Raw genomic sequence first — 10000 nt, forward strand, 5'->3', positions numbered from 1 at the left:
GACAGTCTGTACAGGCATCACCGCCGCCAAGGATTCGTCTACTTATTAATCGAAAAGCATCAACAAGTTGGTGGGTCAGGCTTCTTTTTGACGACATGCTTTGTTAAACTAAAGCTGAAACTAATTTCAGTTGCACACCGAAATCCCCCACGTAACAGATTCCTTTCCCACTCTTTTCCACCCTAACTTTTGTTCAGTAAAGTAATTCAATGACCAAATTGTCAGTAACTATGACAGCAAAAACACTTTTGTACAACTATAGGGACGTTAAAATGAAATAGTGCACTAGCGCAAAGGTCGTGGTTTGCGTATCCTTGCACAATGCACTTTCTCCCACTTCATGTCAACAAACAAACAACCTTCCCTAAATTATGGGGATCAGTTCAAAATAATCTGAGCAGAGGTTGCGCGCGTGATGCATGTGGTAACTCAACACGACTGGTCGATTTCCATCTTGTTATTTCCTTAAAGTACTGTATAATAAAAACAAGATATTTAGACAATTGGACTAGGCTTATGTAAGGATATTTAAGTCTTGCAAGTGTTACAAGCATCATGCAGTATTTTGCTTTCGCTGTTAAAGTGCTACTGTGACGAAATTTGAATCTTCCCTATCGAAGCCATTTTGGCACATAAACACGTAGTCTGTACGAGAAGAAGAATGCTGTTTACCATTTACAAATATCTCTTTTTGTTCTGGAGATATTCAAGTTTTTTTAATATGCAAATTAGCCAAGTGATGACGTCATAAACCCTACCAAATTTTGATCAAGTATGATGGAGAAAGATATCTCAGCCAATTTGTATCAGAAATACTTGGTTCTTTGCACTAAGATTCTAGTAAATGTGTTCCACAATATAAGCATACCATTTTTGTTACCATGGCAACATACTGGGTTCCAGACCTCCCTGATATTAAAAGCTTTGCAGACCACCTTTGGCGTTCTGTTTTGATATTTGCAAATGGTGCCTCATCTGCATGATCCTGCCAGCATATAAAGATGTTAGGTCGAGTTTGTGGCCTTGGTAAATGTATTTCTAGCCTGAGATCACCAAAATATTGAAATCAGGTTGGAGGGGACTGGAAAAGAGTGAGTTGCCATGGGAACCAATTTCTTTACAGTCATAGGTGTGTTGCCTTCAGTGCTATTAGCTCACCAAGTTTCAATGGTCTCTGTTGCAAATTGACCGAGATAGCTCTATTTATATTCTTGATGTTCTACTGGGTTGGGTGAATGACGTCATCAGCCTTCTCATTTGCATATTTTTTTCAAACTTAAATATCTCTGGAACCAATGCAGATATTTCCAAACGGTAAACAGCGTTTTTAATGTTTCATGGTACTCTATGTGATAAACCAAAAAACTCAAGGGATAAAAATTTGATCACAGTAGCACTTTAACACTTGCCATGTTTGTACTGGAAAAAAGACTGTTATAAATTATGCTTTGTTCGTCGACTATTCACTAGGGTTTCTTTTTATCCATATGCATGCCTCAAAACCAATTCAGGCGGGCGGTTCTTATCCAAGTATTAGACGTTAGAGTACGCATAGACAGATATCAAACGTTACTGTAGTAGGTAAGACCGTTTGCACAATAACCTCTGCGTTACGCTGTCATACGCTTCTATGGTAATATCCAGGGATCTAGGATCTTTGACGCTCTTAGTACAGGATAAGAACCCCTCCAGAACTTGGCCTGTGAATAAGAACATATGTATCAGTATACACTGACTGATCTGGAATGGAGCAAGGGAACTTTGCTGGGAAAGAAAAGCAGAAGAGCTATATTCTTTAAAAGAAATCTCATTTACAGCTTGCTTGAGTTTGTCTCGGCAAGAGATACGGTTTTCATATTGGACAAGTTGGCATAGTTTTGTCAATGAGATAAGGCGTACGTTTCTGGAAATCGTTTCTCAAAACGTTTTCGGGTGCATTTCCAGTACTGTGAGACCACGATTTAGTGAACCTCTAAACGACGATGTTCACGGTATAACAACGGAATTCTTGACTACACTTCAGTAAAATAGAATGAAAAGAATAACTTCGTTAAATCGAAAGTTAAGACATTAGGAGAAGTTCCCCTTGAAGCTTTTTTGCATTGTTCAGCTTTTTCTTCCTTTTCGTCTTTTCCTTGTCTTTAAAGCATGTTGTAGGCCACCATGCAGCTTTTTCGAGTAAGTGGATCACAAAGTTTTAGGGATGCTTTTTGGGCTTTCAAGAAACGGGACTCAGGCCTTTCCTAAATTCGTTCTGCAAGATCATGACTGCATTTTTCAGGCCTCTGGCTTGCTTGATTGCAGACTACGACACGTATTCATGCAAGCGGGATTTTTCATAGACTATTCGGAATTGTGACTCCTGACTGACAAGCGTTCTTAGAAAGCCTTGGTACTGTTTGGATGAAACAATACCCGTTGTGTTTTACAAGTGAAGGTGGTTCTTGGCCTAACCCTCACTTTAATTGCTTCATGTGCTCCATGTTGTTTTTAATTAATACACTTGTAACGAAAACGGATACAATGTGTGTTGATTGGCTTTTTGCCACTACATTTACTTTTTAAAAAAAACTACATTTAGCCAGGATGCTGTCTTATCGGTCCTTGAAAACGATAACTCCAAGGACGAACAGAGAGAGAAAAAAAAGTTTTACGCTCAGGGCCATAGGCTCCCAACCTCGTTTCCATGGGTCTCTTTGTAGAGGAGACCCTGGGAACGAGGTTGATAGGCTTCTCCTTGTTCTTCATCTTGTGTTAAGCGATCTGTGTAGTTTTAAAAATGGCTTTCGTGGTAGGAAAACTTTGCAAGACTCATGAGAAACGAGCATTGGGGTTTCAACAATTAAAAGCAGGACTTTTCTTTGACAGAACATATAGGCAACAGTTTTCAAATACACCAAGAGAAAGATGTAGTCTCACTTCCTTGTACTTGTACATGTTACTTGTCGCGACTTTAACATCTTCAGTTCCCACGGCCTGCTCCCGTCTGACCTTGTAGCCCAGTCGGCAGAGCAGCGGTGATCTAACCCGAAGGTCGTGGGTTCAATTCCCACCCTGGTCAGAGTTTTTCTCTGTCCTTATGTGGGCCCATTTCCATCAGTAGGTAGGGCTAACGCTCACATGGTTCATATGGGGTGGAAACTTAGCACTTCGCATTACACTCTAATCATGTAGTCTCACTGTACGTTAAATACTTTTTGGCAGTACTTTTTTTAATATCGATCTACCAACCAGTTAGAATCGATTATACTTAGTCATTTATTTCTAGTTTCAACAAGGGGTCATATCTGTCGTTCGTACCTTGGGTAACGTTGATTGGTTGAGCTACATAAAACACAGTTTGCTTCCAATGGGTTGGTGTGTGAGAAGGACTCGTGCTGAAATTAACCTGAATCAACGGAGAAAGTAATTACTTTTGACATTAAATTAATATCCCGGCACTACAAATCCAATGAGGAAACGAACGAACGAATGACCCGAACTAGCGAATGATTGAGCGAACGAGAAACGATAGAAGCACTTGTTTTTTAAAGCATACTCGTATTTTCAAGACGAGTGCCCTTGACTTGGAGCTTGCAGTTCACAAATTTCTCCTTTGAGTAACCGCTTTGTTGAACAAGTCTTCGCCAAAAATAGGTGGTTTTTCAACCAATCTCTGGAGGAAAAGATCACAATGATACAATGCACAAATGCTGGTGGACAAACAAAAGAAATGAATGGAATGCTATTGCTTGCGTCCACCAACGTGGCTGCGATGGCGTAGCGAGAAAACCACCTTTTTTCAAGTTAGCCAATCTACGAAGAATCCCTGATTGCGTCACAGGTGCGGGACGCGGCCGGGAATTTTAACAAATTGATGTCACTTTTTCATGCGTCTGTCCTGTTACTGATCATGAATTTCGTCATAACATCGCGTCGTGGATCCGCAGACTACTTTGACAATGCTATGACGAACTTCATTGTCAATAACAGGACAGACGCATGAAGAATTGACATCAATTCGTTTTTTACAATAACAAAAAGGCAGAGGGGTCAAAATTAAGTCAAAACACGAGAAGAACGCGAGACAAAAATACGGAAACTTCAATCTGACGCGAACAATATCGCGTCATTATCGCATAAATTATAAATTCATGTGTCTGCATGTCCGCTTAATGACAATAAAAATTAGCCAATGAGCGCGCGAGAATTTTGCAGTCATTGTAAAAAACAATTTTAAAAAATTAGAGAAAACGATCACTCAAACTAAGCGTACTGGTTGTTCGCTTCTTATTTACATACGGGGTAAAATTACTGATTGCTGATTGGCTGAGATAGAAAGCACTTTCTATTAATCAGAAGGGCACAATTGATTATCACCAAAGCGTGATTATCATTTGATCCTGATTGGATAAAAGCTACTTGGAATATTTTAAAAGTTTTCCAAGTTACTATCGTCCGCTTGACGACTCGGCAATTTCGTGAAAACTTTGAAAATGCGCAAGAAATTAACCCCAGCTCGAGCTCATGTAATTTCATATGCTAATCACAGGCTCCCGACAAGCTGAAGAACTCCCGTATCATCCGCTCGCTTCGGCCAAAAAATTCAGTGACCCAATAATTCCAAAAAAGCAAGTCAAACTTACCTTTTTAACGCAATTCTTTTCAAAAAATATATCAAAGTACGCAACGAAAGCCTGAAAGTAAGATTATAAAAACGTTGTCAGAATGTTCAACACCGGCACAGCTTAGAAAAACAAGTAGTGACAGAGGTCGCAAGGTGGCACAAGAACTTTATTTCTTATTGAATTTTCCGTGTTCACCAAGGACCTCTCCAAACTTACGATTTTCAGAGTTCAACATGAGCAGAAGCAACCACAAGGTTTTGTGAATTTCTTAACTCTACATCAGAGTTCTAGGCCAAGATGATCGAAACAGGGTTAATGCGACACCATGGCAACCAATGAAAATCTACGGTAAATGCTTTGTTTATCGTGAAAGAGCAACTTCAGAGGAAACCCACTCAGAGTGATTTTACTCGTCCAAGGGGGCCTGTTCAACTCTTTCAGTCCTGAGAGAGAGACTTCTAAATTTAACTGTCTAAACGCCAACAAGGTGATATGGTGACGTAATTTGGAGGACCGGGAAGAAAAATTTTAACGCCGTATCCCACAACCGCGCGCGGCCTTAGGTGTTGTTTCCAAACTCCCTGCAGTCTTGCCATCGCCAAAACTCAACAGATCATTACGTGTCTACCACATTTTCCTGTTACTGAATGAACAGTCAAGTAGACCCGCCGAGATCTAACCTCGCCTCTGCCAGTTGAATTCGAAAATAAGGCCGCGCGCGGTTGTGGGATACGGCGTTAAAATTGTTCTCCCCAGTCCTCCGAATTACGTCACCAGATCACCTGGAAACGCTTTTACTCGTCAATGGGAGCCTCTTCGGGATGAATGGGTTAACAACATCTAGGGTCCACTCCACCCCTTCAACTAATATTCTGAGAGTAACAACACAAACGAAACATAACAGGGTTAAAGGAGGAAATCAAGGTTGTCAACTGAGATGTGCTGGACTTCCGTAGACAAATCCAGCCAGGGATATGAGCGGGATTGGAACCCAGCCCAATCGCATGCAAAACTTCCAACCATAGTTAATAGAGGGGAATGGTTATGAAACCCGACAAATTTCTTTGTTGTAGGTTTTTGTTCTCTTTTTTGGCCTTGACGGTGCACAAAACACAATAGTTGTTTACTCCGTACTGAGGAACTAGCCAATAGAAACGTGTTGGTTACGTAATTCATGCATAGTGTATGAGCGCAAAACAAAAGATTGTGCACGGTCGTGGACTTTCCAACCTAAATCTTGGTATCTTTGTTTGCTCCTTTGATGTTTGCCGAGCTTCCAAACCAGTCCACTCTATTAACTATGTTCCAACGCAGGACTGATACAGGACTGATCGCAATTATCTCGAGTGCAGAGATGCCTGCTTCGAAATGGGAGAATATGTGTACCTACAACCCGGCGCGACTCAACCGCCACAAACAATGGTTTAGTTAGGGAAAAAGCAATGGTCCTGTAGCCATAGCAGTTAAGAATATATAACAGAATTTACTTCGATCCTCAGTGGAAAAACATTAAAACAATGGCGGCCTCAACACTCTTCAAAATGTTCAAGGTTCGTCAGCAGTTACACGTGACATATACCGAAACCGCTGGCCGCATGAAAATACAAAACCACTACAAAATAGAATGAAATTGTTCTCAAAGTTCCTCGACAGGTCCTTCACTCTCCGCAATGCGTTTTTTTCTTTTCTGTCAGCTACATGTCAACGTTCAATGTTGAAAATGAACGGCTTGGGTGCATCGTCAGCAAAAAGCGATGATATATTCATTCCCTTTTCAAACGCTAGCGTTGTTTGTAGCAGTCTCATTTTGGAGAATATGTATGGGTTTTCCTTTTAAAGAAGTGGAAATAACGGGAATTTAAACTATAAGAAGACCTTACACGGCCTTGACGTCTGGTTAATTTCAAAATTGTCATAACAAGCAAGTCCTCGTGACGTTCATTGAAAGAACTGCTAGTTAAAGAAGAGAATTACGTTCAGTTATAGCAAACTCACCGAACACTGGCCGTCTGAATTTATTGTAACAGTGAATGGTGATTTGAACTGTACATCGCTCTGTCGGCAGCAAGTCACATCTAGATTCTTGAAGACAAAAAAAAGACATATGAAGACGGTATGAAATGTGTCAATTTTTTTTCAGTGCGAATCAGCATTCCACCGGTGCCTGGTTAACGCAGTATATATGGGTAACTCGCTAATTTGCTGGGCGGGAGACAGTGTGTTAAAATCCCCCCGCGTCTGTACGGAGGATCTTACAATAAAGAGGAGAAGTTACTTCTTTTGTGAAAAATCTGCAAACATTAAGCTGGTCTGTCCAGTCTTCGTTGATGAGGACAATGCCAAACCGCAGGCCACGCTTCACGATACATTTTATGGGACGTAATACTAGTATCCTCATAATGTTCGATTAAAGTAGAGGATATAGCAATCTTTAACAGATACCACGCCGATCTTTTCAACCTCTAATTTCATTGGATCGGGTCTAGTATAGGATGCAGCTCTCTCGTGTTTAAAGGGGCTATGTCACGCAAAATGATGTAATTCCGTGACACCCCAAATGCCAAAACAGTAGAATGAAACATTTCAACAACCACTTAAAACTGTTGAACAACATAAAAGAAATACAGCGAAAGGAAAGAGAAACATGGAAGAACACAAAAAAAATGTCGGCCCAGTCGGACGTTTTTCAAGTTTACGCCTGGATAAACGCAATTTTTGCTCAGAATCATCTTGTTTCTGACGCAAAGATAATTTTATCAGTAAAGGAATTCCACATTACCATTTTCGAGTTTTAAATTTGTGACATAGCCCCTTTAAGATTAGGCTCCACTGTTTCAAACGATTGTGGAGTCCAAAGCCTCTATTTTTTGCGCCATTGGTAGTCGACTGAACAACGTCTCCCACAAATAGCCCATTTCCTGTTCATGTCTGCCTCCCCTTCGAAGCGAGTCTTTTCTTATGAAAATTAATTTTCATTCATATATAAAGTAGAACTAATTACCATCACAAAAACTTCGCGCTTAGACTCGCTTTGAAGAGGAGGCAGACATGAACTTGGAAATGGCCTATTCATTATCATTGGCCTTTATAGTCACCAACCAAACCGACATAGTACTTATTACTATTATTATTGCCTTCAATACGTTCAGTGTTGATCATCTAGCAGGTATGTTTCCTTCTTCATGACAAGCAAAATTCGACAATACCTTTACCATGCACCGTGATGAAATTTCATCTTCGGGATTCACATTTTCCACTGATGGTTCTGTGCAAACTGATTTTTTCATGCAGCTCATTTTGAAACCTGCGTGACCAGAAAATGAAAGGAATGTCACGGCATAGAGGAAGAATCCTTTTACGTATGCCTAAATTTGATTCTGGTCAAAATCCACCCAATGATGCCAACCTTTTGGCATTATATAATCTGAAGGTTGCTAGCCATAGGGCTTTTGCAGTTCGCGAATCGATTGTTTTTATGTTGCTAATTATTATGGATTGTTGCTAAAGCCGTCATTACGCGGACTTTCTAGGAGAAATGCCGGATCGCGAGGTTAAACTTCGGCTTTGCCTTTTTGCGGTCAGTAACAAATGGCACTCAAGTTTGTAAAGCGCATAGGTGGCATGGTTGTGCAATGGCTGATTCATCTTTTACAGCGCATGCGCGAGGGCACTGAACGAAAACGGTGTCGTTGAAAGTAATGATCTAGTTGATATCTCTACTGTATTTCTTTTTCTCTGTTTTTCATTTGACGATCCAGGACCGTCAGCAAAGCCCGAGTTCATTCACGCAGATGTGCGTCTAGTTTTCAATAAAAAGAGGAAACTGGCAAGCAGCGGATTAATTGTTGAACTGAGATTGAGACAAAGTTAAGCCTGATCTCTGGTGAGAAACAAATACCTCAGAAAAAAGCACCTGGGACACCTCTTGACAATTACACAATTTTGAAGTCTTCTGTCGTTTTTTTTTTCATGACAGATTAGAGACCCACTTCATAAACAAACAGCGTTTCTGAGCAAACACTTACCTACGGCATTCAGGTATAAGCACCGTTTTTACAACCTTCTTGATAGTTGCCATTGTTCACTTTTTTTAATTTTCATTATCATTATCATTAAAAATCAAAGAAACTAAAGCAGTGTAAGGCTAGATACCGTAAATCAGCAATAAGCTCAAACATGCTGTTTCTTTCTCTTAGCCTGATTCTGTCATTTTTTTTTCCCCTATTCAGAGGTTCTCTTAACAACAATAGGCATTTGCTGGTCTCAAGAAAAGGATAAAATTGATCAGGTTGAAGGTCCTCGGGCTCGCGCTTTCTCTCGACAAGAGATGAGAAAAGGAAGAGTAAGGCTTGAAGTTTTCACCTTGTATATATATCATTCTTATTTGCATGCAAGAAGTCCAAAGTTAGGTAAGACTCATTTTCCCAGAAAGGCCATGGGAAAAGTTGCAAAGAAATGGACCATTTCGTTTTCAAGTTTCAGTTTTGTCTGTGTTTGCTGAGTTTGGAATTTGCAAACGTTGTTATTGAGTTTACGCAAGTGTTACAATGTTCCTCACCATAAACGTCATCCCAAAATCCAAGTTTCTCCTGAACTTTTTCGCTATTTCCCAATGCGGCGAAGCAAATCGTGCAACGGTCAGGATAAACTACAAAGAAACAGAAAAACGATGATCCCAGACAAAGCAGCTTGGTTTCCCATGCTTTTAAATGCTTGCTTTGGCTCACTACATAACGCATTTCGCCTTAAAATGTGCTATAAAATCTATTGTTATATAGCTGAATTTTTTCCCTCAACAGCGCGTGCTCTCATTGGTTACTTCGAGATCACATGACATCTAATAATAAAACTTTTTCCCGCCAAAAGTTTCTGGGCGGCACAGTGCAAAATCGATGACGTCAGAGCGTTACAGTGCAACGTTACACGCGAATTATGTCCGACGACCGCCGTTGCTGTTGCCATTGCTCGTCTTTCTTTTTATTAACTGTTTCCCTCGGGACCAGTCATTAAGTGTTTACTATGAATCTTTGCATTTAAATATAGAGAAGTGAGAAGCAATTTTATAGCGTTTTCACATGACCTCACGGCAGCCATGTTGGTGTTCCAAAAAAAAGAAACGGCGGCCATGTTAGTATTCCAAACTAATCCTCTGGAAATTGAACTCTATTTTTATGCAAATAATTTCTTTTGTTTCATCAAATTAGCATCCATTCTAGTCACGTAAACGAAAACGCTCTTTTGATGTTAAAGGTGTACATGTAATGCGTCCTTGGGAAGGATGGGAAAGTAGTTGCTTGGCAACGGGCGAAAGGACAACTAAAAAATCAGAGACCTTGGCAGGATCCCCACGTCTCAACATCAGTAGTTACATTTGAAAACTTGTAGGAGCATGA

General features: G+C 40.3%; 2 protein-coding genes across 4 annotated transcripts in view; one reads left to right on the forward strand and one right to left on the reverse strand.

Moving 5' to 3' along the window:
- Positions 1 to 308, forward strand: part of LOC138042684 (uncharacterized) — a 20115-nt gene extending 19807 nt beyond the window's left edge. Inside the window, exon 15 of the mRNA XM_068888640.1 lies at positions 1 to 308. This exon is cut by the window's left edge and continues 1950 nt beyond it. The gene's annotated coding sequence lies outside the window, so the exon portion shown is untranslated.
- Positions 309 to 442: 134 nt separating this feature from the next.
- The window catches only part of LOC138042685 (protein arginine N-methyltransferase 3-like), a 22422-nt gene continuing 12864 nt past the window's right edge, over positions 443 to 10000 (reverse strand). For all 3 annotated transcript variants that reach the window (XM_068888644.1, XM_068888643.1, XM_068888642.1), the window contains exons 15-20: positions 9166 to 9255; positions 7814 to 7911; positions 6603 to 6689; positions 4626 to 4676; positions 3301 to 3388; positions 443 to 1700 (exon numbers count right to left, since the gene is read on the reverse strand). In XM_068888644.1, coding sequence (XP_068744745.1) covers positions 1570 to 1700; positions 3301 to 3388; positions 4626 to 4676; positions 6603 to 6689; positions 7814 to 7911; positions 9166 to 9255 — 545 coding nt within the window. In that variant the 3' untranslated portion in view covers positions 443 to 1569. The remainder of the gene's footprint in view (positions 1701 to 3300; positions 3389 to 4625; positions 4677 to 6602; positions 6690 to 7813; positions 7912 to 9165; positions 9256 to 10000) is intronic.

The sequence above is a fragment of the Montipora capricornis genome, chromosome 3 (genome assembly GCF_036669925.1).
Source record: "Montipora capricornis isolate CH-2021 chromosome 3, ASM3666992v2, whole genome shotgun sequence".
NCBI lineage: Eukaryota > Metazoa > Cnidaria > Anthozoa > Scleractinia > Acroporidae > Montipora > Montipora capricornis.